General features: G+C 39.0%; 4 protein-coding genes across 5 annotated transcripts; 2 read left to right on the top strand and 2 right to left on the bottom strand.

Annotated features, from left to right (window-relative positions):
- Window positions 1-710: 710 nt before the first annotated feature.
- Window positions 711-6,183, bottom strand: si:dkey-222f8.3 (Poly(U)-specific endoribonuclease-C-like). The gene is made up of 7 exons (XM_037681872.1): window positions 6,144-6,183; window positions 3,843-3,942; window positions 3,267-3,378; window positions 3,062-3,183; window positions 2,627-2,739; window positions 1,122-1,275; window positions 711-1,029 (listed from the first exon to the last, which is right to left on the bottom strand). Exons 1-7 carry the CDS (start codon window positions 6,152-6,154, stop codon window positions 769-771), a joined length of 873 nt encoding a protein of 290 aa, XP_037537800.1. The 5' UTR covers window positions 6,155-6,183; the 3' UTR covers window positions 711-768.
- A 596-nt stretch (window positions 6,184-6,779) lies between these two features.
- Window positions 6,780-9,948, top strand: pak1ip1 (PAK1 interacting protein 1). Its single transcript, XM_037681871.1, has 10 exons — window positions 6,780-7,090; window positions 7,441-7,603; window positions 7,799-7,916; window positions 8,014-8,088; window positions 8,171-8,223; window positions 8,301-8,446; window positions 8,559-8,656; window positions 8,788-8,887; window positions 8,998-9,127; window positions 9,829-9,948. The coding sequence occupies exons 1-10, from the start codon at window positions 7,013-7,015 to the stop codon at window positions 9,942-9,944; spliced, it is 1,077 nt and encodes a 358-aa protein (XP_037537799.1). The 5' UTR covers window positions 6,780-7,012; the 3' UTR covers window positions 9,945-9,948.
- A 325-nt stretch (window positions 9,949-10,273) lies between these two features.
- LOC119414758 (transmembrane protein 14C-like) lies at window positions 10,274-13,378 on the top strand. The gene is made up of 4 exons (XM_037681870.1): window positions 10,274-10,532; window positions 12,923-13,024; window positions 13,128-13,215; window positions 13,295-13,378. Exons 1-4 carry the CDS (start codon window positions 10,457-10,459, stop codon window positions 13,353-13,355), a joined length of 327 nt encoding a protein of 108 aa, XP_037537798.1. The 5' UTR covers window positions 10,274-10,456; the 3' UTR covers window positions 13,356-13,378.
- Window positions 13,379-18,088: 4,710 nt separating this feature from the next.
- On the bottom strand, window positions 18,089-23,116 carry LOC119414757 (gastrula zinc finger protein XlCGF57.1). Of its 2 annotated transcripts, XM_037681867.1 has the most exons (4): window positions 23,000-23,116; window positions 20,550-20,663; window positions 19,655-19,785; window positions 18,089-19,569 (listed from the first exon to the last, which is right to left on the bottom strand). In XM_037681867.1, the coding sequence occupies exons 3-4, from the start codon at window positions 19,764-19,766 to the stop codon at window positions 18,164-18,166; spliced, it is 1,518 nt and encodes a 505-aa protein (XP_037537795.1). In that variant the 5' UTR covers window positions 19,767-19,785; window positions 20,550-20,663; window positions 23,000-23,116; the 3' UTR covers window positions 18,089-18,163. The 2 variants fall into 2 exon arrangements, with proteins under 2 accessions (XP_037537795.1, XP_037537796.1); XM_037681868.1 differs by lacking the exons at window positions 20,550-20,663; window positions 23,000-23,116 and having other exon boundaries at window positions 18,089-19,567; window positions 19,655-19,707.
- Between the last annotated feature and the right edge of the window lie 3,930 nt (window positions 23,117-27,046).

Below are 27,046 nucleotides of genomic sequence, written 5' to 3'. Positions count from 1 at the left end.
CACATGTATATATATATATATATGTGTGTGTGTGTGTGTGTGTGTGTGTGTATATATATAAATATATATATATATATAAATTGCACTTTATACCACTTTTTGTCCCGGTTTGTTTTTACCAGTCACACCTGACTTCATGAATCTTTTTTAAGAGTGCAAGAGACGTTTTAATCATCAAAAATGTAAATAAACTTTGGTTAAGACTCAATAATGTTAAATTTAACCCATGAATTTCATTTTCACTTTTTGTTGTTGCTGGATGGGTGTTCCCCCAACCCCCCTTAACATATACCTTCCTGAAGTTGGGTTACACTGATCCTAAATAAAACATAAAACAGACCACATGTAGGACTGTCAAGCTGTATACCGTGCCTTTTAGTTAAAATAAATTAGGCACCAGCCCCATGACCCTAAATATAAAATGGGCATGTAAAATACAACTAACTTGCATTCGTTCTTAAAATTTTCTCAAGTCAGTGCTCACATTCATGCGTGCCAATAAATTTTACAGACAGTAAAGTCATGATTGCCCTTTATTTAAATAATAGTACCTCCAACATGATGCTACGTTGTTTTTAGTAATATATCAAATAAAATGACCCGTAAAAATTCAAAACAGACATGTTTCAAAACATCTTCACATATTTCTTTTACAAGAGAGGCAAACCGTTAAATTTAATTATTCAGTTTGTGAACAAACGTTTTATTTTAACAATAAAAACAAGTAGGGTTGGTAAAAAGAAGTGTTCCTCCTACAGTCGCCGGGCGTTAGAAATCCCTGTTGTTGCTGCTGAGCAGTTTGGGGTAGGACGTGCCGATGGAGCGGCCGTGCCGATAGACGACCAGCTCCAGCACGTACTCGTCCACCTTCACCACCACAGACGTCATCTTCTCCGTGGACGTGAGGAAGACGATGGTGTAAAGAGCGACCTCGAACTCCGGGCTGACGCCGATGAAGGAGCTGCCGATCGGCTTCACCAAACCTTTCCAACTGAACTGCAGGTTCAGGACATGGTCGTCCTCATCCGGCTAGAAAAGCCACAAGAAAGTTTGAAAAACGACGAGACGTTCAGTTAAATGTCCCGAGTACACTTCTTCTGATGAGGACGGTTTAGTCTTACCGTGTCTTTGTTATCTCTTGCTTTGTAGCCTTTGTAGTCAACGTGTCCGTGTTTCTCCTGCAGGTAGAACTGCAGCCAGTTGTGCAGACCCATGATCTCCTGCCCGTTTTTGGTCTCCCCGACGAAAACGTGTTCAAATCCACAAGAGTCTTCACTAGAAAAGTAACACAATAATCACTAAAACAAAACCGAAATACGTCATTATATGCCCCCCCTCAACCCGAGCTTCAATAGTTTTAGTTCTAATGTGTTTTTACTTGTCAAGCACTAGTCATTAGAAGTTTACAGCTTCGCTTGACGACTTGGCAACTAAAAATAAATCCAGTGATGATTAGGGACTAAGGCAGCACCTATTATTATCCACCTGACTTGGGGTGTCTTAACTTTATATCTTAACTTTAACGCGGCCCGAACCGCAACGTGTTCCACCAAAAATGTTATATCAAAATGACCGGCTCGGCGGCGTTATGTGTGCGATTACTTTTATTGGCATTTCGAGTTACCATGGCGATGTAATTTGCAAATGAAGATGCCATTTTTCCCATACAAAATACCTGACAACACTTCTAATGCTGTGAGGTCACATGACTTAGAGAGTAGAGAGCTTCCTGAAGAAAACTTAGAACGTCACAGTTGGACTTGTTTGAAAATCACAGAAAGTAATCATCAGATGTATATTTAGAACTGATTAATGTTTGCAGCCATTTTTGATTCAAGATGGCTGCCACAGCTACCTCAGCAAAAACACAAAATTGACTATAACTCAGTCATTCTTTGAGATTCTCAGCTGAAATTATGTTCATTGCTGAGAGCGAGTTGTTATGCATTCATGATGCAAATCAAATATCCAAGATGGCCGCCTTAGCTAAATGGGAAAAAAATATGATAACTCTGCCATTTTTAGAGCTATTCTGCTGAAATTTGATATTCTGATAGCTGAGAGCAATGCCAGTTAAATACTGAATTCAAATCTAAACTTTCCAGATGGCCACCAAACCTACATTTAAATGTCTTTAATTCAGCTATTTTTACAGATATGTAGCTGAAATTTGGTGAGGTTATAGCTGAGAATGTTCCGCATCACAAACTGAATCCCAATAAAAAAAAATCCAAGATGGCCACCTTAGCTAAAAGGGAAAAAATATGATAACTCAGACATTTTTAGAGCTATTCTGCTGAAATTTGGTATAGTGGTAGCTGAGAGTGAACCCCAACACAAAGTACTGTCAAACTATTTAAAGTGGCAACAGCCTGGCAGTCCCCATCAAAGTTTCTCCAGGAACTTTCTAGTTCAAATTATAATTCATGTACATCTGTTAAAGTTATAAGAAACTCGTCAGTTATTATAATGATTACAATTTTTTGTAGGTAAAAAAAAAACATCTGTATTCTGGAGATTTTCTGTTGGGAGGGTAAATGTTTTATTTTTATTTATTTTAGTGATTCCCAGTGATTCAGGGTTAAAGCTTTGAAGCAGCGCCCCCTGCAGTTACAGTGTCACCCACCCTCCATTCCTGTCCCTGTGGTAGAGGCGAAACCAGATGTTGAACAGCTGTTTCTTGAACTGTGCAAGGTCTGGTGGAGACTGGCCTTTCTTCACCAGATATTTGTGAGCACACTGTGAGTCAAAACCAAACATTTAGTCAGATGTTCACAAAAAATATAAAGGCAGAACAGAAAACGGCAACATTATCTGAAGTGTCTAATATTATGTAAAAGAAGCAACTAATAGAAACACGAAATACAGAAATTGAAGTAAAAAATTGTATTGAAGTAATTTTATTCCTTAAACAAAAAGTTCTTGAATGAATGAAGTCTGTTACTATGATAAAAACATCTTTAAGACCATATCCTGACTAAATCAGTAGTTTTAAACTTGTTTCCTGTTTATATTTTGTGCTCGGAGACTTCTCTCTCTCTCGTGCATAAAGCAGTTGTACCTTCATGACTTCCGTCTCCATGATGGCATCAATAAAGAGCTCGTTCTCCTTCAGCTCCTCCGAAGTGACGGTCTCTGACACACCTGTTGATGTCTCATAGTTGTCCAGTAAGTTGATGAAATCTGCATTTTCCAAATGTAATCCGTCGTATTCAGAAGTAGTGAAAGAAGACACAAACGTAGCGAGCAAAACTCTGTTTGCTTACGTTCATACGTCTTGATGCTCTTCAGTTTCTCTTCGTTGACGTGCGTGAAGAGAGGAGCGGTGGCCCGATCTCTGGCGTAGTTACTGCCCTGAGCCACATGGCCTGCCTTGCCCTGAAAAACACACAACGCTTGCATGTTGACACTGCACACAAACAGAACCAACAAAGAACTAGTTAACAGCTCGCTTGTTTTGTCGTGAAACTGACTCCTTTCAATGCGAAGGAGCAGCAGCTCTACTCTGGAGCTCCTTACCCGATCTGAGCCTGGGCCCTTTCGACTCGACCTTTCTACATCACGACTGACCAAAGCAACATCCTCATTACTGAGGAGGGAGCCCTGATCTGTCAAACCTCTCCTGCTCCAGCCTAAACAACAGCAGGATACTTGACTAGACTCCCTCAACCCAGAGGGGGCATTTCACTCGTTTCCGGTTCGGTTGTTTCTCCAGAAAACATTTTCTGACCTCCAGTTCCCTCGGTTTGTAGAGAACGTTATCACACTGCACCTCTGCAGGTAAACCAGCTCCGAGTCCAGACAAATGCGTATTTATTTCACTTCTCTGTGACAGCACTGACCTGGAGTGAGATCCTGTAATCTTTTCCTGGTTTAAGACGGTTGGTGTCCAGGCGCCAGAGTTGATTCAGCACTTCAGTCAGCTCCTTGTTAGCCTGACGACTGAAAAATACAAGAAAAACAAATCAATAGACAGAACAAGAGATTGTCTGTTCTTAAGACCCACGTGTTGACTCAGATTATATAAATATCACGAGTTAATAATCATGTGTCACCATTTGTGCCATTTTAAGAGTTTCAGCTACTGGAAAAAAAAAACATTTCAAGAGATCATAAAGCATTAAAAAAAAAGCCCTTCAAACATCAGAACATTAAATATTTCAGAGGATTTCTCTAGTTTAAAGAAAAACTGTTTGTTCTGAAGGTAGGAAGGAAAGACCCAAATACAGAAGAGACTCCAGAGGTAAGAAGATGATATTTAAAACAAAGTTTCAGGGATTCCGTCTTCTCCAGGATCCAGATCAGCTGACTCAACGCAACAAAGAGCGATGGACTTTTCAGCTTCCAAACGACCCGAGACACTCCTTCACAATTTGAGCCAAATGATCCATCACTAGCACCATCCCCATAATGGATCTATAAAATACTAGTAAACAAACCTGACCCCAGCAGAGCCTAAACATGAGGGTCTGATGAAGAAACACCAGATACTTCATATATTGAGGAAGTAGTGAAGGTACAAAGTAGGTGTGGTGATGAAAAACAAGGGCCAGGTGTGTGAAGAACATAAAGACAGTGTAATGAGGAACAGGTGAGACTCAGAACAAGACCACGATGGTTTCGCCATTTGAAGAACTGAGGTCTGTTTGTGATCCTTAACCAAGTTCTTGGGTCATTATTTGAATGCTTAAACTTGCAGAACATTTTACTCCAGTAGTGACGTTTCCTGCTGGAAAAGAGGATGTTTGGTTTTATTTTCACAGATTACACAATAATGAAACATTTCTCGTTCTTCTGACGGTGTCTGGAGCAAATATGTCATGGCGCTGGTTTGGAAATCCTCCCTTTAGGGTTTCTGATTATTTTATTCAGATAAACAGTGTTTGCAGAAAGCTCGTCAGAAAATCTAGTTTTTAATTTATAGGTTTTTGTGTAGTTGTAAAAAACCCCAAAAATAAATCCAACCCACAGTGTTGGATTTATTAATTACCCTTTCATCCTCTCATTACTCAAATAGGCCACACTGAAGCTTCGAGAAGATAAAAGTCCATGCTCAATAATCCAGGTATACAATCCAACATTTTTCAGTCAGGTCATCTAGACAGTTTCTTTTTTTTGTGCTGAAACGTTTCACCTTCGATCCAGAAGGCTTCATCAGTCAAGGAAACCCACAACACAAAACTGATTCTTCCCCCAACAGCTTACTCCAAAGTGGAACAAACCAGTTATGTTGGTGCTAAGATGGTCTCTTTGGCATGCCCCCTCCTCCATTGCCGGCCCTCTTCCTTGTTGACAGTCATGTCAAACTGGTTGAAAACAACAAAGTCCATGCTCAATAATCCAAGTATGCAAACTGTCCAGATGACCTGACTGAAAAATGTTGGATACGAGAAGATGTTTTTCATATGAAGCGCATTTTTATAATTCTTATCAGACAGAGATGAGGTCAAGACAACCGATGCTCTCCAGCTTAAAGCGCTGGAGTTCATCAGGTCTGCAGGCACCGTGCTCCTGCAGACACACAAGCAACTCTCTGACACACAATTAGTTTAACATTACTAATAAACATTCAGAACCTTGACTGAAATTCCCCTAACTCACAGTTTTCCAGCTCATAATGCAGTCAGTCGAACACAAATCTAATGGAAAATGTGCAGGATGTGTATAAAATACTCTGTTTAAAAAAAGTATAACTTAAGTAAAACTATCCAGCTAAATAAAAGCCTTCTGTGGTGTTTTACTGTCAGACAAAACAACGACAGAACGGAAAATTAAAGCACCCAGAGGGTAAGAACTTCTACTCTGCAAAAAAAAAACACACCTCCATCATTAAATGACACGTGCTTTTATTTACTTTGCATTCTTGTAACATGATATAAACCGCCAAAGAGCTTATCTTATATATATATTAACAGGAAAAAGGTGTAAATAAGTAGCCACCACACCCTTATTGTAATGACAGGAAGGGGCCAAAACTCCTACTGTAACTCTGTTCTTCATTTAATCCCAAACAACTGTAAATATCGCAATACACCATCTTCAGCGCTCGCGCGTACAAGGCGCTTCTTCCTTAAAAACTAGAGTAAAAAAAGAAAAAAACATTAAAACTTATATTTAGAGTTTTCAGACAGTACGAGACTTACCTGCTTGCCATGGTTTCCTTCCGCGGGGGGGAACTCTTCCTAAATCTTCTCAGAAAAGTAGACAAACGAGTGGTGCGCGAAGAGTTATCTGACACGTCAATCATCACGTTTTTTATGAATGTCAGCCAATCACAAGGCGCAGAAATGCCTTGCCCCTCCTTCCTCGGTCAACAAAGGGGCGGGTCTTATTCTCTGAACGAACAGTGTCCTCTGATGAGATACATGTAGGAATTTAGAAGTAGTGTTTGAACATTTAAATAAAATATTTGATTTTTTTTTTCCATTTCATAACAGGTTTAAGGATTTTGATAAACTATTGTGTCCCCTCAGAAGTGATTAAATGTTTTAGGGTCACTGAAGTACAATGGTAGCCGGAAAAAGTCCGAAAACAACACGTTCCCAAAGTGCATAAGGCATTGCAGTTTTTCACACATATAAACAATAATTATAACAGTTTTCAAAACGTTTCTTGGGATACAAATTGAATTACATCAAATGTATGAAATTCTATTTTAGTAAAAAAAAGAAGTGTTATTAACCTATTTTTAATAATCTGCTCATACTGATCATGACTGGAGCTATTGCTTGCTTTACTTTGAAAACCTGCGAACCGGAAGAATCTAGTTCTGCGCAGGCGCAGTAGTTCCACACGTTGTTTTGCACAGTTTCTTGAAAATTGTCACACATTTCGCCTTTTAGTAGGATTAACATGTCGTTTTGTTTGTTGTTCTTCTCTGTTTGTCGCAGTTAGACGTATGTTTGTACATTTATCAGCTGTAGTTTGAGTTAGGGTGTGCAGCTGTGACAAAAGCAAAGGAAATAAGGTAAACACGTTAGCTGACTAGCTAGCTTAGCTGAGCGTCAGCAGCATGGCAGAGGTGGTGGGGCTCATCGCTGGCTGCTACGAGCAGATCACCTTCGGTTACAGAGTAAAACCTGGAGAAAATGTGAGTTGACATGTTATATTTTGTAAAAGTATGAACATGCCATGTGCCTACATTGGTATTTATGATGATAAAAGTGAAAATGTACTCATGTTTTACTGAAAAGTCTAATTTTCTCCTGTAGTAAAGCAGTGTGTTATAGGAGATATGACTAAAGACAGTTTGGAGATCACATAAATAATATCTTTACATGGGTGTAAGAGCACATTAGCTTTTACTATTTAATTTAGACATGTGTCACTTTTTGCACTAGTTGCTCTTGTAAATGTTTCTTGAGCACGAACTTTGTTGTTTCTTGTTCTTCTTTCTGTTGGATGTTTCTTCACATTATGCAAATTATTTTTTTGTGACAGGAGTGGACGGTCAAAGCTGACTTCACGCATCATGCTCACACAGCCACAGTGTCAGTTGTGGCAGCCAGTGAGAGGTTTGTGGTCACAGGAAGCAAAGATGAGACCATTCAGGTGTACAACATGAAGAAGAGAACTGAGCACGGAGCCCTGCTGCAACATGAAGGTGCCTTTTCTGTTCTCTGATTATTTGAAGGTGGAAGGGCCAGTTTTAACTCCCATTCTGGTTTTATATTAATGCTAAATTCAGTAACTTTGGATTTATTCAGAGCTGCTGGAGTTAAAAGGATGCATAAATTGACTTTGCTTAATGTTTACTTTCTGCAAAGACTTGATCGTCTGTATCGTGATCTCTACACAGGCAGCGTCACGTGCCTTGAGTTTCACAAATCTCACTTACTGAGCGGAGGAGAAGATGGACTCCTGTGTGTGTGGAGCACAAAGAAGTGGGAGTGTGTGAAATCCATCAGAGCTCACAAGTAAGCACAATAAATTTACACTGTGACACTGAAGGGGCTGAATTTATTTTATTATTTTTTTTTTATGTTGATGAATTCTCGTTTTTTTACCTCTCAGAGGTCACATCACATCACTCGCTGTCCATCCTTCTGGAAAACTCGCTCTGACAGTTGGGACGGACAAAACTCTGAGGTGGATCTCACAACTTGCTGAGTAGTCAGTTCTGTCTATAGATCAATAAGAATAAGTAATAATAACAATTTACTTCTTTTAGGACTTGGAATCTCACAAATGGAAGATCAGCTTTTATTAAAAACATCAAACAGAGTAAGTTTTGCTCAAGACTTTTAAAAAGTTCATCTTGTAGGTGTGATATTAACCAGGTCTAATTTTTACATCTACAGATGCACATATAGTCAAATGGTCTCCAGATGGAGACAATTTTGTGGTTGCAGTAAATGACAACATTAATATCTACAAGCTGGAGTCGGCTTCGGTGATAGGAACAGTCACAAATCCCAAGAGGATCTCCTCTCTGAAGTTCTTAAATGTGAGTTCCCAAACCAAGACTCGGATATTTGCTTGAAAATGTTTATATCTAGTAATTACACCGGAATAACTAATGTAGGAGATATGAGATTAAACGGGTGTTTGTCTTTCAGAACTCCATCCTGGCTGTTGCAGGAGACGACGAAACTGTGCGGTTATGTGATGTGCAAAAAGCCAAATGGGTGTGTGAGTTCAAGGCTCACGAAACCAGGTATTTTAAGCAGGATTGTTTCTCATGCATGCATATTTTATTGTAAATATTCTTTCCTTTCTTGATTTAGATTTTTTATGGTGTGTTGGGTGAAGAAATGCAATTGTTTAAATTTTCTTTTGTTGTTTCAGAGTGAAAGCAGTTGAAAGTTTGAATATGGGGGACTACTGCATGTTGGCGACAGCTTCAAATGACGGTTTCATCAAAATGTGGAAAATCCACCTGAAAGAGGCACGACTTGAAACATTTGTCACCTTGGATCTGAAATCAAATTCACATACCAGTAGTTTGTTTAAATTCAAGAAAATAATTGGAGAAATTGTATTTGTGCTGTCAACCAGGAGCTGGAGTCTCCTATTCTTCTGGGGGAAGTGAACACGACGGCTCGACTGACGTGCCTCGCTGTGTGGAAACCTTCATCGGTGCAGCAGGTTGACGAAGAACCAACATCTGAGGCAACGACATCTAAAGGTGGTCAACTGGAAACACAACGTGTTCAAGTTTAATACAGTAGTCCCTCGTTACTTCGCTGTTCGTTTATCGTGGACTCGCTCTATCGTGGTTTTTCAGAATAAGATTGGACATGACACACAATTGGCTGATTGATGGATGAGCCGCATGATCGGCATGGAATTTTTATTGTAAATAAATAATTTTAAATTATTTAGCACCTGCTGCACATTTGTGCAGCCCACACTGCAGGATATACTTCCTGCTGCAGCTGGTCAGCTGTTCACCGTGCAGAGGGGAGAAGTGGGCGTGGCCAAGAGCGCTTGCAGGTGGCAAAGAGCAGAGGAGGCAGAGAGCTGAAATCATGACATTCTGTTTGTTTTATGTACACAAATTGGTGAATAAAATTTTATTAAAAAAAGAGATTCTGTGCTATTTTAGAGCGTTTAGAGTTTAGAAACGTTTAGAATATTGCAAGAGTGTGGGAAGGGTTTAAAATGACTATATATATATATATATATATATATATATATATATATATATATATATATATATATATATATATAATAAATATATAATAAATTACTAGTACTACTATTCCTACTTTGCGGTTTTTCACTTATTGTGGATCTTCAGGGTACGTATCCCCCGCAATAAACGAGGGACTACTGTATAACTATTATTCACTTTATTTTTTATTTGTCATTGTGCTCTGTCCACAGAACCTCAGCAGCTCGTGAAGAGAGTCCGAGTTGCCGCAGAAGAGGTCGTTATGGAGGATGAAAGCAAACCCAAAAAGAAGAAGAAAGATGGTGGAAAAAAGACTGTCAAACAATAAAAAAATATATATATTTCTATTCATTCGTTTATTTCAACTTATTCTACCATGTACACTGCTACATTTTGTGGTTGTCACAAAAGGATAGTTAATAATAAACAAGTTTACAATATATAATAAAAACAGCTAAATTTTTCTTTCTAAAATTATACTATTAATCATTTTTGTCACTGCACATAAAAGGCAAAAAAATTAAATTTTAACGATATTTTATAATAAACCACTTTTGTCCAAAAACTGTAGAAAAGTTTATGAAATACTGTACACCCTCAAATTTACTGCGCTTTTATTTTGAAAGTAGACTTGCTTAACCAAGTACTTCCGGTGTATTGCGGAAGTGGAAAAATGTTTTCGTAATTCTTGTGGTTCTCTGTTATCTGGTTATTTTTCTTTTAGCTCTATAAAGTGTTTGATACTGAAAACTGGAATTTGAGTAGGTTTTAGTTTCACTCTATCTGGTTCGAGTTTAGTGCAAGAAAATCAAATTTGAGCCGTAGAAGAAGTCTGTGATCATGGGGGTCGACTGGACTGGGTTCGGTTATGCTCTTTTTGTGTCAGCTGGAGGAGTTCTAGGTTTTGTTAAAGCAGGTATGTAAGACCCACTGACAACCCAGACTTTATGTTTTAATCTAATAGAATCAAACATTTACGAGGCTTACAGTATATAAAACACTGAATACTGTTTTGTTAGTGGTAGAAATGAATTAAAAAGTTGTTTCCTGTTTTGTAAATGACCCACTGCCACCACAATAAGAATTAGCTCAATAGATGTAAAACTGGCTGAGTTGGAGTCATTTTTAAGATCGGTTTTAGTTTCAGTAAATAAAGTTAATAGACCTTAAAGTTTCATTCTCATTCATCCAGTGGTTCATGAGATATTTCGCTGACAGACACAAATGGGCAAAAGTATCCTTTGGCAGCGTGCCATAACACTTGTATAGCTAAAGAAGACGTGATTTTTATAATCTGTGTTTATTGTGATGCTGAGTTCAATCCCCTGTCTGTTTTCCTTCAGATGTTTTTTTTTTAAATTCACTTTAAATGGATAATTAACAGAATAGGTACATGGATCCATCCATTTTCTTCCATTTGCCCTGGAGTCGGGTCATGGGCCAGCAGTTTGAGCAGGGACGCCCAGACATCTCTTTCCACAGCCAGCTCTACTGCGGGGGAACTCCAAGGAGTTCCCAGGCCAGCAGAGAGATAAGTCTCTCCAGCGTGTCCTTGGGCTTCCCTGTAGTCTCTTCGGTTGTTGGACATGCCTGGAAAACCTCCCTAAGGAAGCATTCAGAGGGCGTCTCTACCAGAATCTCTAACCACCTCAACAGGCTCGTCAGTGTGGACGAGCAGCGTCTCTATTCCGAGTCTCTCCGACCGGTAACCAGAGAGCTTTGCCTTGCAGCTCAGCTCGCTCTTCACCACAACGGACCAGCACAGAGTCTGCAATATGTCTGACTGGCAGCATAGCGTCTGTCGCTCTTGCACTCCATTCTTCCCTCACTCATGAACAAAACCCAGAGACAATTAAGAAGAAGGTGGGTACTCCGAACTTCTGTTTGGTGCATAGGCACAAACAACAGTTAGAGTGTGCCCACCTACCTGAAGGCACAGGAAAGCTACCCTTTTTACTCTCCCATCTACCGGGAAACCTCCAACGCCTAGGCGCCAAACCAAGGGGCTATAATTAGACCCACACCAGCCAGGCTCCTCTCACCATGAACAACTCCAGAGTGGAATGAGGTCCAACCCCTCAAGGAGATTTGTCCCAGAACCCACGCTGTGTTGAGGTGAACCCAACCATATATACAGGTCCTTCTCAAAAAATTAGCATATTGTGATAAAGGTCATTATTTTCCATAATGTAATGATAAAAATGAAACTTTCATATATTTCAGATTCATTGCACACCAACTGAAATATTTCAGGTCTTTAATTGTTTTAATACTGATGATTATGGCATACAGCTCATGAAAACCCAAAATGCCTGTCCCAAAAAATTAGCATATCATGAAAAGTTTCTCTAAACAAGCTATTAACCTAACCATCTGAATCAACGACGTAACTCTAAACACCTGCAAAAGATTCCTGAGGCTTTTAAAAACTCCCAGCCTTGTTCATTACGCAAAACCGCAATCATGGGTAAGACTGCCGACCTGACAGCTGTCCAGAAGGCCATCATTGACACCCTCAAGCAAGAGGGTAAGACACAGAAAGAAATTGCTGAACGAATAGGCTGTTCCCAGAGTGCTGTATCAAGGCACCTCAGTGGGAAGTCTGTGGGAAAAGTGTGGCAGAAAACGCTGCACAACGAGAAGAGGTGACCGGACCCTGAGGAGGATTGTGGAGAAGGGCCGATGCACTTTAAACACGAGAAAAGAACTTGCGTTAAGTTTACATTGATTTGAGGTAAACAGAGACTGATTTTTCCTCTCCTAGAGAGAGGTGGTGCCCAAACAACGAGGATATTTGCATAATACATGTATATCTCATGAGCTTAACTCATAACTGATAATTAACTGATAATTAACAATATATATCCAGCCCCATATATCGCTCTACATCTGTACCTCTCATTCTCACACACAAGTTCAGGCTCCTTCCCCACCAGCGAAGCGACGATGTCCCGTTAGCCATAGTCAAGACTGCTCACAGCACACTGCACCTGACCCACATGGCCCCTCCTGTAGAGGGTGGCCCCGCAGGAAGGTAAACCCATGTTCATTCAGGCAGAGCCCGACCGGGTCCCATGGCTAGAGGCCCTGTCACCAGGCACCTGCCAATGTGCCTAGTGCCCCCCAAGCCTGGCTCCAGTGTCACCTTCTTATTCTTTTGTGGATCCACAACTAAATTATAATCCAACTAAATTCTTTAGTTAGATTTAATGTATCATGTCCTATCAAATCCCAACACGTAAAACTAAATAAAGTGTTTATAGTATTGAAAACAAAACACACCCCGTCACTTCTGTCCCTCCCCAGGAAGCATCACATCTCTGCTGGCAGGACTCCTGTTTGGTCTGACGGCTGCAGTCGGAGCTTATCTGGCATCTCAGAATCCCAGGAATGTGTGTCTTTCATTGTGTGAGTAGGGCTGGTTCATCAAACTAAAAGTCAGCTCGTGTCACTGTTAGCTTTCACCAACTCAGAAAGATTTTATTTTTGTTTGTTTTATGTTTTTCTTCAGGCACAGCAGGAACTTTGGCTGTAGTGATGGGACTCAGATTTCTCAGCTCCTGGAAGTTCATCCCAGCTGGTTTGATGACTTTAGCGAGGTAAAAAAAGCTGCTCTCTCCATCCTTTCCATCTTGGATGTCCTAGTCACTCCTTGAATTTAACGTTTTCTGTTTTCAGTGGACTGATGGTGGCGAAGATCTTCTTTGGAAGACTAAAGTCAAGGCCAAACAAATCTTGAATATACGCATAAATGACTGCGAGTCGTTCTAATGTAAAACGATTCCAGTTGTGTAGTTTTCATTACAGTCATTGAAAACACCCTTTTCAGAATTCTGTTTAAATGAACATTTTTGATGTAAAACTGTATATTTTTTTATTACTATGGAATGAATAATGCACTCACTAAATAATACAAAATAAAACACTTTATTTTGTAATCTGTTATTTTAAAATTACTGACTTTAAGTGACCCATTTGCGAACGAGTGATTTTTAACAGAGTACAAGATATACTGTACATTTTCATTTTTTTAGGCCTAATATTTGGCGGTCCAGTCCGTTTGTTTAAAAGTTCAGTCCAACTTTCTGTGTCCTGTTTAAACTAGTGATATTTTTACTGTGAAGTTTGTCTTCTTTGCCATTGATTTTTTGCTAATTCTAACAACATTGCACTACACATACAACAACCAAAAATAACAGCAGGCAGCTCCTGATTGAAGCTTGAGATTGCTGCTATCCTAAACACCCCTGATGTGAAATCTGGGGACACAAAGGGCTTCCAGAGCTTTGCCCTCGGTGTTGACCTGCTAGTAGGAACGCTCACTTCATTAGAAGGGCCCAATGGTACAGAAATCATGTCAACTGGCCATATCGACAGACTGTTAAGTAAGCTGCCCAGGCACATGAGAGACAGTTTTGTAGAGCACATCCAAATACAAGGCCTTCTCAACACAAGTAGACTCAACCCCTACAACCTCAGAGACCTCGTCAACTGGCTCAAAGTAAAGGCAGAAGCTCAAAGACTCTGTGAAAATGGCACAGCGCCATCGCCCGGAAGAGCCCCATGTCTCCAGGAGAGAAAGACTCGCTCCGGCTTCCAAGCCCCGAGCACAATCTGTGTCTGTTTATCACGGCACTGACAAACCCAAAGCTGCTCACAGGTAACCTGCAGAGGCAACCTGTTCTGATTCCAAGTCACAAAAGTTTAATAAGTTATCTCTCTTTTGTAAGAGCTCAGAGCACTATCTGTCACAGTGTACTGATATTGTACAGTGTACACCAGATGAAATCAGGAGATGGATTGAACATAGTAAGCACTGTCGTAACTGTGGTAGAACAAACACCAACCTGAAGCCTGCACCTTGAAGAAACCATGCAGCAAGTGTCAAGAGATTCATCTGAGTGTCCTGCACGATGTTGCCAAGTCAGACCCACGTGTCTACCTCATCACACCGCGTGACCAAACTGCACTCAGCAACTCCAAGCAAGGAGGAAAGGTGTACCTCAAGGTAGTGCCCATCATAATAACTCACAGCCGGAGGTCATTGAAGACCTACACCATTCTAGACGATGGGGTGAACGAACAATAATACTATCAGCTGCTGCCCAACGTTTAGGCCCCAAGGGTAGAGCGGAGACCCTCACTCTACGCACCATCCGCCAAGATGTCGCTCATCTGGCTGGTGTTTCCTTTTATGTAGCCCTACTAGCACACTCGACAGAATGCTACCATATTAAAGACGCCTATACATCAGGCCAACTAGCTTTAGCAGAGCAATCCTACCCCACGACTGCCTTACAGCAAAGTTACTGCCATCTACAGGGTCTTTCGATCCCAGACTTCAGTGAGGTTCAGCCATTGCTACTAATTGGTGCTGATTACACACACTTGCTCACTGCAAAAGAGCCAGTGAGATTTGGTCCAAAGGGTAGCCCTACAGCAATCCACACAAGTCTCAATTGGGCACTTTAAGGCCCAGACAATATGGTTTCCACTACTACCTGTTATTTCACTTCCCTCGCACCAACACCAGAAGACCAACCACTACCAACATGTTGAGCGTCTCTGGCAGCTTGACGTCCTCACCTTTCGAAACGAGAAACTAGCAGTCTGATCCCGCCTGGACCAAGAAGCCATCAACATCCTTGAGACACGTACGGAACGAGCAAAAGTGGGAGACACACTACACTATGCCACACCACTACTCCGTATTAAAGGTGCATCGCTGCTCAAGGCCACACCTGAAATAGGTATGCCCCTTCTTCGTGGCACAGAGAGACAACTACAAAAAAAACTTAGCTGATGCAGCAGATCCCTCTGAGCTCAAACAGACTATATTCTGTGGCCTCACACAAATACATCCCCCCAATTCATTGCCCAACATAACACAGTTCAACAACTGGGCAGACCTGGTAGAAGCTACGCATCGGTTGCTTCATGGGGCAGCCGCCGACTTGTCCTCCCCTCCTGCGGGTCTACCTCATGGTGAAGTACACCTGCTGAAATCCAACCAAGCAGAGAACTTTCCTGAAGAAGTCAAGAGCCTAAAGGCCAGTAAGCCAGTATCCCCTGGCAGCAAGCTGAGTTCACTCGTTCCAGAGATAGACCGAGTCTGGCCTTATTCAAGTTGGAGGTCGACTTCGGCACATGAAGTCTGGCCCTACTGACATCCACCCTGCTGTGCTTGATCCTAGCCATGCAGTCACGAGACTCCTCATCAGAGACACTGACAATTGTCTGCTCCATCCAGGCCCTGACAGAGTCTTCCCTGAGCTCAGGCGTCAGTACTGGATTCTACGAGGGAGACATGCAGTGAAGAAATATCAGAGGACATGTCCTGAGTGCATCAAATGGAGAGGGAAGCCCTCGGTCCCAATAATAGCAGACCTATCTCCAGCCCATCTGAGACTCTTGAAGGCCACATTCTACTCCACAGGGGTTGACCGTTTTGGTCAATATATCAAAATTGGATGCTGGAACGAAAACGTAAACCTACGATTGCATAAGGAGAGCATGAAACTCCACTCAGACGGGCCCCGTACCTGCAACCTTCTCGCTGAGAGGCGAAAGCTCTAACCACTGCAGCACCGTGCCACCCTCTGAGAGATTCAGCCTCTCTTATGCCAAGTTCTCCGACTATCCTGTTGCCAATTACCGTAACCAATTGGCTACAAAAAGCTCCTCCAGCTGTTTCTTATTCGTTTCACTTAGTTTATCGCTTTTTGTTGCCAAAGTGGTACAATTTCTCAGTTTAACACTTGATATGTTTAATGTGTCTCTTTAAAAAGAGTATTTGGGCTGTAATCTTAGAGACTTATTTACATTAACTTACCAGGTAATTATTTCAGTTTAGTGAAGACGACTTTACTTTTATGGGTTCAATTAACAAAAAAATCACACACACGTGTGTGTATATATATATATATTTTTTATTTTTTATATGTATATACACATATATATACACATATATATATATATATATATATATATATATATTAAATACTCAAACGAGTAATTACTAATTGTACTACTATTCCTACTTCGTGGTTTTTCACTGATCACAGTGGGGGATGAGAACGGAAACCCTGCAATAAATGAGGGACTACTGTAAACAGTAAGTGAATTACAACGTCAATGATTTTTACAATGAAAAGGTTCATTTTGGTAAGAATGGTTAAATGCCTACGAGTTAGTTTTCTCTTATTTAATGGCTCCCAGAATATATAAGCCTAAGCAAACGTGATAGTAGTACCCACCACAAGCTAGCATTTAATAGATGGTGTAAAGAAAAGATAGAACTTTACTGATCCTGCAGGAAATTGTTGTGCCAGAGTTTCAGTACAAAGGCACATACACAAGAAATCACACAAGATATAAAAAATAAATAAAAATAGCAGAGAATATAAAAATAATAGAGAAAAAAAAAAAAAAAAAAAAGAATATAAAAAAAAAAAAAACAAGTTCTAAACAGGTCAGGTGCAGACAGAAACATTAAAGAGTTTATTGTAGTGCAGGATTAAATTTATTGTTCTACGTGCAGAAAGGGGGAGGAGTTGAAAAGTTTGATAGCCACAGGAGGAAGGACTTCCTGTGGTGTTCTGTGGAGCACCTCGGTGGTCTCAGTCTACGACTGAAAGTGCTGCGGTGAGTCCAGGGTGTCATGCAGGGTATGTGACATGATGTTCAGGATCTGGAGTAGTCTCCTCAGCTCCTCTGCTCAGACACCTCTGTCAGAGACTGCATTTCCACTCCCAGAACTGAACCAGCTCTCTTGATGAGCTTATCAAGTCTGTTATAAATAATACATTTTCTACCTTAAATTTGAAACATTTATTCACTGTCTGTGGTTTAGGTTGAAGTAACGTCACTTATTTGCTCTAAAATAGTGTCTAGTCTTAACTAGCCGCACTGTTCGGATGGCTTCAAGTCTCAACATGTGATCTATTAACAGCAACATTTAAACAAAACCGTAAGTTTGATTCTGACATCTTTTTTATAACTTGTTTTTATTTTGTTTATATATTTCCGCAACTACTGTTGTCAGATAAAGATTGTCCTAATAAATAAAAAACACATTTAAATCAGAACAAAATGAACTAAAATACATTTTGTGTATATTATTTCCGACATTAAAACGTATAACGTTTTTCAGAAAGTTATTCAAACATTTGAACATAAACTATTAATGTATTCAATCTTTACACCATTTAACATTTGGCTGCAACAATGCCAAGTATTCATTCAGATAAAACCTAGATCAACTGGCTGTAAAGCTAGAGGTCTGTAGTGACAGTAGTTTTGACAATTCTTTTAAAAGAAAACAAACAAACACAATGGAAAAACTAATCACAGAAAAAACTGAAATATATACATGTAAATCAAAACCGTTTCATTTCTTGATAGCATACCTCTTCAGTACTCATATTGTTACCAACAAACCCTGGGATCTTTCAGTGTTGAATACATGTGAACTCTTACAAGTCTTCAGGACTTTTCTTAATATTTAACAGTCAGCATTTGTCCCTCGTGTAGTTTCTAATGTGTGTTTTAGGAGTCATTGAAAACCACCTCTCCGTTTTCTGTGTGGATTTTCATGTGGCTGTTTAGATTTGTTTCACGGCTAAATCTTTGTCCACAAAGTTGGCAAGCAAATGGTTTGTGTCCTGTGTGGATTCTCATGTGTCTATTTAAATTGGACTGATGGCTAAAGCTTTGTCCACAAAGTTCGCAAACAAATGGTTTGTGTCCTGTGTGAATTCTCATGTGCGTGTTTAAATTGGACTCTTGTCTAAATCTTTGTCCACAAAGTTGGCAAGCAAATGGTTTGTGTCCTGTGTGGATTCTCATGTGTCTATTTAAATTGGACTGATGGCTAAATCTTTGTCCACAAAGTTCACAAGCAAATGGTTTCTGTCCTGAGTGGATTCTCATGTGTGTGTTTAGAGTGACCTGATGGCTAAATCTTTGTCCACAAAGTTCACAAGCAAATGGTTTCTGTCCTGTGTGGATTGTCATGTGTGTATTTAGAGTGAACTGTTGTCTAAAGCTTTTTCCACAAAGTTCACAAGCAAATGGTTTGTGTCCTGTGTGGATTCTCATGTGTCTGTTTAGAGTGGTCCATTGGCTAAAGCTTTGTCCACAAAGTTCGCAAGCAAATGGTTTGTGTCCTGTGTGGATGCTTACGTGTCTGTTTAGAGTGTTTTTTAGGCTAAATATTTGTCCACAAAATTTGCAAGCAAATGGTTTGTGTCCTGTGTGGATTCTCATGTGTCTGTTTAAATTGGACTGTTGACAAAAGCTTTGTCCACAAAGTTCACAAGCAAATGGTTTCTCTCCTGTGTGAATTCTCATGTGTGTGTTTAAATTGGCCTTTTGGCAAAATCTTTGTCCACAAAGTTCACAAGCAAATGGTTTCTCTCCTGTGTGAATTTGCATGTGCGTTTTTAAATGTGCTTTTGTGGTAAATCTTTTGCCACATCCGTCACATCCGAATTGATTCAGTATGGTCTCATTTTTACTGCATGACTGTACATTTTTTTCCACTTTTAGATCTTTCTTAGTAACCAAACAATTTGAAGACTTCTGTCTTGAATTACTTTTTATGTGTCTCTGAAGAGACAAGTTGTTGATGAACAGCTTACCACAATGAGAGCAGCTAAAAGGTCTGTTGATGGTTTTTGATCCCGACTTGAAAACACTGCTGTCCTTCAAGTCTTTCTCACCATCTTCAGTTATCGAACCAGAGTCTGATATATGTTTTAGCTGGGAATCAGAATTGTTCCTATCATCATCCTCTACATCATCCTCATTGACTTCAGTCTCTGGAGAGTTGGAATTGTCTTCATACTTATTCAGATGTAAGATCATGGTAGTTTCTGTTTTACCCTCCTCTTCATTGGATGCTGCTTCTCTCTGGTCAGCTGAGCTGCTGATTGGACTACATCGGTCTTCCTCTTGGTGTTGATAAAAGATGTGAAAGTAATGGTTTAGCTTCATCATCATCATCACTGACTTCAGTCTTTGAAGAGTTCACATTACCTTCATAGGAATTCAGATCTTGGTTTCTTCTAGTTTCTGCTGCTCCACCATCCTCTCTACCTGTGGCTGTTTCCATCTGGACAGTTGCTACTGGTTGAGAGATCTCTGTCATCCAGTTGGTGTTGATGAAGCTGTGAGGACAGAAGTTTCACTTCTCAGTTGTTTCCTTTTAAAAATTAAATTGAACACTTTGAATGTCTAAAGGTGCAGACCTCTTCCTCGTTGTTTCATCAGTTAAAGCTACAAATTTTATTATGCTAAACATTTTTGCTAGTGGAAAACTATAACTACGGTGACAGGAGAAAAAACAACCACAATAAAATACAAACCTAGTGAAAAATCACATCATGCTGCTGCTGATCTGTTCCATGTTATGTGTTCATGTGTGCTCATCTGTTCACACAAACTCATGTTCGTGCTGCTGTTCAACGTAACGTTCTTATGCTATTAGTGCTTGGTGTATTTTTAGTTTATGTTTTTCTTAGTTCATATCTTAGATCTTATTACTGTTTTTCTTTTACATTTTATTTTTGGATGTAACTGGGACCCCGTGTACATAATGTCGCTCCACCACATGTACCACATGAGGTGCAAATGACAATAAAGAATCTCTGACTCTGACTCTGATACCTGCAGTTGATGTTTGGGCTGAAATCAAGTCTATATGATCGTTTTATGTTGCTCAGTTTCTTCTAAACAGTTTCTGTTGACAGTTACAGATAAACTGGAGCAGAGCCTAAAAACGTTTGACTTCTTTACAGCGCTCTCCAACTGATGCTGTTGCTAGGCAACCACTCTGCGAGTTCAGTTAGCTTGAGTGCTAACTGAAAATGCTAACTAAAAACACACAACTTACAATTTATTTATTTTTTTACAATTTACAATATTTACTTACATTTTCGCCGGTTTGTTCACACACTCGAGAGACACGAGGGTTCTTTAAACTGATGTTTACTGTGGTCTTGTATCTTTGGTCTTCAGATCACTTTTCACCATGAGTACACCAGAACTGATAACACACAGATGATATACAAAATATTATCTTACTTTTCATTCATTCAACCTTTATTTAGACAGGTTAATTCCAATGAGCCTCGGGGAGTCATTTACAAGAGATCTCATTTCTTAACAAAGAGTGATGACAACAGTGAGTAACAACAACAACAATAGACAGTCAAAAAAGAGGAATACAAAATTAAAATTTTTATTTTTTTTTTACAAAACAAAACAAATAGCAACCAAAAGGAAGAGTAGCGAAAATAATTAAAAAAACTGCTATAAGGCGATGTAGAAAACTAAAAACAGGAACATGTCTGTGTTGGGTTTGCCAGGAACTTAGCAGATGTTTAAAGCCACTTAGAGAGGTCCAGGTCGAGAGCTTCAGATCATTTTGCAAGATGTTTCAGGAAACAGGAGTGGCGTAGGAGAAGGACCTTTTTCCTAGTTCAGTCTGCAATGAGGAAACACTGAATGTCCTGAGAGCGCATGCTGTAGCTGCACTCACGCAGACATGTAGGAGATGTATGAAGGCAGCAGACCAAGAAGTGATTTAAAGATGAAAATGTACCAGTGAGAGAGTCTGCGTGAAGTTAATGATGACCAGTTAACCAGTGAATACAGGGTGCAGTGGTGGGTACGATAATCACAGCCAGTTACGAAAGTTAATGCATCGTGATAGACAGCATCCAACATCTACAAGGTGCTTGTAGGAGCGTTCATGTAGATAATGTCACCATAGTCAGTGGAGGGAAGGAAAGTCACAGATACAAGGCGTTTTCTAGCATTCAGAGTTATACAGGATCCGTTTCTGAAAAAGAAACTCAATTTAACTTTCAGTTTCCTTATTAGGTTTTCCACATGGAGCTTAAAAGAGAGATGCGAGTCGACCAAGATACCCAAATATTTATAGAAATCGAAAAACTCAATAGGGACACCATTTGAGGATAAAATCAGAGGAAGACCTGCTGGGACTGACTTCCTGTTTGAAAAAAGCATCCATTTGGTTTTGTCGGCATTTAGGACAAGTTTGAGATGGAGCAAATCTGACTGGATGATGTCATAGGCGGATTGCAAACGCTGGAAAGCCTTAGCAACTGATTTAGCTCGAAAATAAACAACTGTGTCATCAGCATAGAAATGTATGGATGCATCAGGGATGCTCTGACCTACATTACCTATGTAGATTGTAAAGAGAGTGGATCCTAAGGCTGAGCCTTGTGGTACACCATTGTTGACTGTTAAATAACTGGAGGAAGTACCATTATGTTGAACACATTGCCTCCGATCTGAAAAGATAGTTAGAGAACCAACCAATGGTGTGATCTGAGAAACCAATTTCTGAGAGTTTATGACACAAGATGTTATGATCCAGTGTCAGAATGTTTAGACAGGTCTAAGAAAAGTGCAGCACAATAATCCTTAACATCCAGTGCTTCAACAACGTCATTAAGAACCTTCAGTGAAGCAGTCATCGTGCTGTGTTTCCTGAAACCAGATTGATGTGGAGGTAAGATGTTAAATGAGTCAAAATACTTTTTGATGTGAGAGTTTATCAGTTTTTCCTAGAACCTTGGCTAAAATGCAGTTTAGAAATTGGTCAATAGTTGTTCAGTGAGGTGGGGTCACCTCCCTTCAGCAAAGGAAGAACAAAGGCTGTTTTCTAAGTGTCTGGAATGGAGTTTTGACTTATGGAGAGATTGAAGATGTGGGACACTGGTACTGTGATGATATGAGTGGCCAGCCTTAAGAAATAAGGTGGAAGTTCATCTGGTCCTGCAGCTTTTTTTTAGAGTCTAGACCTTGTAACGATTTATTAACCTCACTGACTGAGGACGGGGAAAGAGAAAAGATGTGATTTACTGAAGATTGACTTGTAGGAGATTTGGTTTGTAGAAGTTTGGCTTTTTGGGGAAGTGGCTGATTTTCCATTAGTAACTGTGTCAAATCAAGAACTACAAGCGACAAAAAGTTTGTTGAAACAGTTCAGGATCTCGTGCTTATTAGACACAGGAACAGAGTTAACGAGAAGTTGTGATGGGAGGTCAGATGATTGGGAGCTGCCTGAGAGAGATTTGATGGTTTTCCAGAATCTTTTAGGGTCATTTAGCTTTTTGGAGGTCTGAGATAAGAAATAGTTACGTTTTGCGGCTTTGATGTAAGTTGTACATTTATTCCTCATCTGCCGAAAACTCAACCAATCAGTGTCTGAGCCAGATGTTGTCGCTGCGGCCCAAAGCTGGTCTCTCCTGTGCAGCAGGTTAGCTAGCTCTGGAGTAAACCAGGGGCTGTCTCGTCCTAGTTAGCTTATACAAAAAACACAATTCACACAACATGGAACAAACATACCATTCTGGCCTGCAAGTGGACAAACCGGTAGACTTGAAAACGCTTATTTTTCTTCTTAACTCCTCTTAATCGGCTCAACATCAGGTCCTTTACATTAACCGTTTTAACGATCTTTTTGAAACCGGAAGTGACGTCTTCTCGTCTTAATTTAAGGTTGAAGCCTTCCGGCCGGATCGAAGGCGACACTGTCCAGATGACCTGTCTGATTTTATACCTGGATTATTGAGCATGGACTTTGTTAATTTAAGGTTGTTATTTTTCTGGTTTACTTTCTCTTAATAGCGAATAATATTAATTCTTTCCTCTCATAAGTGCTATGAAAAATGTTGTCATCCGAGGAGCTTTCCCAGTTCATTTCTTAACCTGAACCCCTCACTCTCTGCTCTTTGAATTGAGAAAGCTCCTCGGATGAGGAGCGAAACGTGTTCTGTTACAAATAAAGTCCAGTTGTTTTTGTATTGAACGTTTTTTGAATTGATCATGTCCTGGATGACTGAGAATCTTCACCAGCACATGGCATGAACTGTACCACAGCGACATCTAGTGGCGGAACAAAACAAAAATAACTGCTGTTACAAGATGTGTGTGATTTTCAATTTCATGTAACGGTAAGTAATGTGGAATTAGAGTTGTGCTAAAAGACATTCACCAAAATTGACATCAATATTTGATCATTTGATTTAGTTTTAGACATGTTATGCATTCTAAAGTTGATTAAGTGCATGCTAATGGCTGTTATCTGTGGGGGTCATGCTGAATCAGGTTGATCGAATAAGTTAAGCAGTTGTAGATGTACATCCAGTGATTAAACATTTAAAAATATCTATGTAGCTACATCTAAGACAATAGGCAGGTGATGGAAAAGTCAACTGATAATAAAACCATGATTAAGACTGATCCACCACCTCCTGATGAAGAACCTGCATAGAAGATCTCAAGGACCAACAAAGTCCATGCTCAATAATCCAGGTATACAATCCAACACCTCCAAATTCTGGAAGTGTGACATTTTTGTTCAGAGAATTTGGAGGTATATTAGTTGTTATACAAACCGTATTCCAAAAAAAGTTGGGACACTAAACAAACTGAAAATATTTTGGAATCACTTAGAAAGATGGATCACACTGAAAGTTACACTTCCTGAATCTATTTCCAGAGACATGGTAACATTTGGAGTATTATTGAATAACCAAAAAAAAAATAAAAAGGAACTCGGTTGTAATCTGATATTTTGTCTGGCAATATTCTTTATTCGTGAACAGAGAGCGCTAAAATCATCCCCCGTTTTTAACTTTTTTTTAAATCTGAATTTCAATTATATTTGAAATCTCTGAAATTTATTGAAACGCATAAAGACCTGTATGAAATGTTAATGGGATTGCCCACTTTTAATCCTAAAACATATACCCCCCTTGTTGTAGTTTCTTATTTTATTTCCTTTTTGTTCATATCGAAGTCTGCCTCTGCTTTGCCCTTTTTAGAGTTACACTATTGTGAATTGTTTGTACTTGTTTTTGCTAAATTAAGTTTTCTTTAAAAAAAAAATCTTCATGCAACTTGAGATGTGCAGCTCCCAAAGTCCACAGTTTGTTTGGAAGACGCAGAGCTCAGTCTGTCCACGGGACAGATTGTCTTCTGTCTTGACTGAACAGAAGAGCTCCATGTTTTGGAAGCTCAAGGTTTTTAAACTTCTTTTGGACATTGAGCACATGAGTAATGCACAGAGTAAAATGTGTATTTGGGTTTTTATTCATGAGCTTTTGATGCGCACTTCATTTTGGGAGTTGATCTTTTTTTTTTTTGTTATTGACTTGTTCTATAAAGTTTGAGGAGCTGTTGAGCAAAACTGTTCAAGAATGTGAGATGTTTCTACAATAAAACTTAAAATGTTTCATTTGTGCAACAAAGATTTCTTGTTTTAGCCAACTTGAATTTCTGATTACCATGAAAGTACTCTTACTGGAAAAACTAAAATATGCTAAAACACACACGCAATTTGATTTACGTTCGAGCTGTATTTTTTTTTTTTTTTTTAAAGTAAACGTCGGTGATTATTTACTTTTGGATAGTTCAGTTCTTTGATTTGGAACAACTTAAAACTTTGAGTTGACTTTCCATAAAATTAAGTCGGAAGGATTTTAATTCTTTATATGAAATAAAGTAATTGGTTTGAATAAAACTGACTTAAATTTGTCAAGTTAAACAAACTTAATAAATTAATTGAATGAACTTAATTTAATTGTTACCAATTGAAACAATTCATTTAAGTTGGATCAACTATTGTAAAATATGGGTTTTGTTTTTATATTTGACATGTTTTTTGGAATTGAGGCCTTTTTTTTAATTATATGTAGACAACTAGTGCATCGCTCCTTTACAGCACACACTTTTATAAAAAGTCCAGACCTCCATCTAGTTTTCTTTTATTTCCTGCAAAATTACCGTATTTTCTGGTGTATAAGTCGCAGGACTGAAAAATCTATGCAAAAAAAACCTGCGACTTATACACGGGAAAATACGGTAATTAAATTTTCTTCTTCATGCCTGCATACATTTTGATAAAGGCAGGAAAATAATTTAGTGTAATTAACAACAACTACAAAAAGACACTTTTTTATCTTTAAACTGCTGTAATTCCGTAGTCAAGTGTAATAAATAACTGAAGATGACTAAAGTGGAATACAAGTATCGGTAATTGGTTTTGTGTGAAAGGAGCAGCTGAATTAAAACATATCTTGGATGTTTGGAGCAGACAGAGATGTGGTCCAGGTGCCTCATGCGTGAAAGGATTCAACGAGCACTTTGAGTCTAAAATAAGCAAACGGTCAGAACTGAATAATACTCGGAAATGTAGAAATCAACTCATGAATCAAAAAATTAAACACATACTAGGCCGGGAAAAACTTGATTCGGCAGACTCAAATTAACTTTATTTGTATAGCAAACAGTTTAGCAAAGAAAAGTATGAAACAAAATGCAATTTGTTAACTTATTGTGTCCTTTAACAAATGAAAGCAAAATGTACAGAAACAGCCAAAGTGAGTGAAAATAGTTGAACAAAGGTGACGTCCATGGAAGAAATGTGCTGCATTGCATGCTCAGAGTCGTTTGCAGACAAAGGTGCTTTGTTTACATTGAGTGCGTACCCACGTTTCAGAACTACGCCTCAATAAATCCAGAAAACTACCGGAGTGAACGCCTCCAGACTGCACCGTTTGACATAGTTCAGGATGACCTGTCATTATACTGGGCTGTATAGTTGTTGTAGCAGTGGTGCCTCCATGACACGAGGTTATAAATAATTTAAGTAAATGTTCTATTTTGTTGTTTTAAAATGGTGATTTGGATCTTTCCAGCGTTATCGTGTTATAATCAGACACGTGGAATGTCGTAAACTGTGAGGCTTTTTATCCTTTTCCCTAAAAATGTTAAATGTATATTTTTAATTTGAAGGGATGCACTGAAGAAAGTGTTTACTAGAAACAAGCTTTATCAATTTTAAAGCTTCAAATTATTATAAAAACATTTTTATTTGCTTGCTGCTTTTGTGAACAAAACAGGTTTTTAGTATTCTTCACTGTTTTTCGCTGCTTTTCCTTTAAATTACCATTTTATTTCCACTTGTTAACTTTTTTTAAAAACTGTGTGCATCATTTATGATTGTCTGTTGTTCTTGTTGTCATCACTCTTTGTTAAAATTCAAGTCTTTATTGTGAACGAGTCCCCGAAGCTCAATGGGATTAACTTGTATAAATAAAGGTTAAATAGGGTATTACAAATGTCCAAAACAGGAAGAAATAAAAGATAAATTTATAATTACAAAAAATACATTATGAATATAACCACCTGATAAAATATACACTAATTCTGAGGACATATAGCTGACTAAGGTTGTCCTTATTCAAGAGAGTAGAATTTTATTTTATATTTTTAAATAAATAAATACATACAATATATTCATATTTTAACCCTTAATTGTTAAAAATGTTTCATTTTATGTATACATATATATATATATATATATACCGTAAACCAATGTGGAAATCA

Source organism: Nematolebias whitei, chromosome 9 (assembly GCF_014905685.2).
Source record: "Nematolebias whitei isolate Nwh7 chromosome 9, NemWhi1, whole genome shotgun sequence".
Taxonomy (NCBI): Eukaryota; Metazoa; Chordata; class Actinopteri; order Cyprinodontiformes; family Rivulidae; genus Nematolebias; species Nematolebias whitei.
The sequence above is the reverse complement of the archived record's forward strand: the minus strand, read 5'-3'. Positions and strand labels throughout refer to the sequence as shown.

Excerpts from the sequence above, each read along its gene's own strand:
- LOC119414758 (XM_037681870.1), top strand. The coding sequence starts at position 10,457 with ATGGGGGTCGACTGGACTGGGTTCGGTTATGCTCTTTTTGTGTCAGCT. Across the intron at positions 13,025-13,127 it reads GAATGTGTGTCTTTCATTGT|GCACAGCAGGAACTTTGGCT; the intron begins GTGAGTAGGGCT and ends GTTTTTCTTCAG. Across the intron at positions 13,216-13,294 it reads GGTTTGATGACTTTAGCGAG|TGGACTGATGGTGGCGAAGA; the intron begins GTAAAAAAAGCT and ends TTCTGTTTTCAG.
- pak1ip1 (XM_037681871.1), top strand. The coding sequence starts at position 7,013 with ATGGCAGAGGTGGTGGGGCTCATCGCTGGCTGCTACGAGCAGATCACC. Across the intron at positions 7,604-7,798 it reads AGCCCTGCTGCAACATGAAG|GCAGCGTCACGTGCCTTGAG; the intron begins GTGCCTTTTCTG and ends ATCTCTACACAG. Across the intron at positions 8,657-8,787 it reads TTCAAGGCTCACGAAACCAG|AGTGAAAGCAGTTGAAAGTT; the intron begins GTATTTTAAGCA and ends TTGTTGTTTCAG.
- si:dkey-222f8.3 (XM_037681872.1), bottom strand. Across the intron at positions 3,379-3,842 it reads ATTACAGGATCTCACTCCAG|GGCAAGGCAGGCCATGTGGC; the intron begins GTCAGTGCTGTC and ends TGTGTTTTTCAG. Across the intron at positions 3,184-3,266 it reads GAGCATCAAGACGTATGAAC|ATTTCATCAACTTACTGGAC; the intron begins GTAAGCAAACAG and ends TGGAAAATGCAG.
- LOC119414757 (XM_037681867.1), bottom strand. The coding sequence starts at position 19,766 with ATGACAGAGATCTCTCAACCAGTAGCAACTGTCCAGATGGAAACAGCC. Across the intron at positions 19,570-19,654 it reads AGATCTGAATTCCTATGAAG|AGGAAGACCGATGTAGTCCA; the intron begins GTAATGTGAACT and ends ATCAACACCAAG.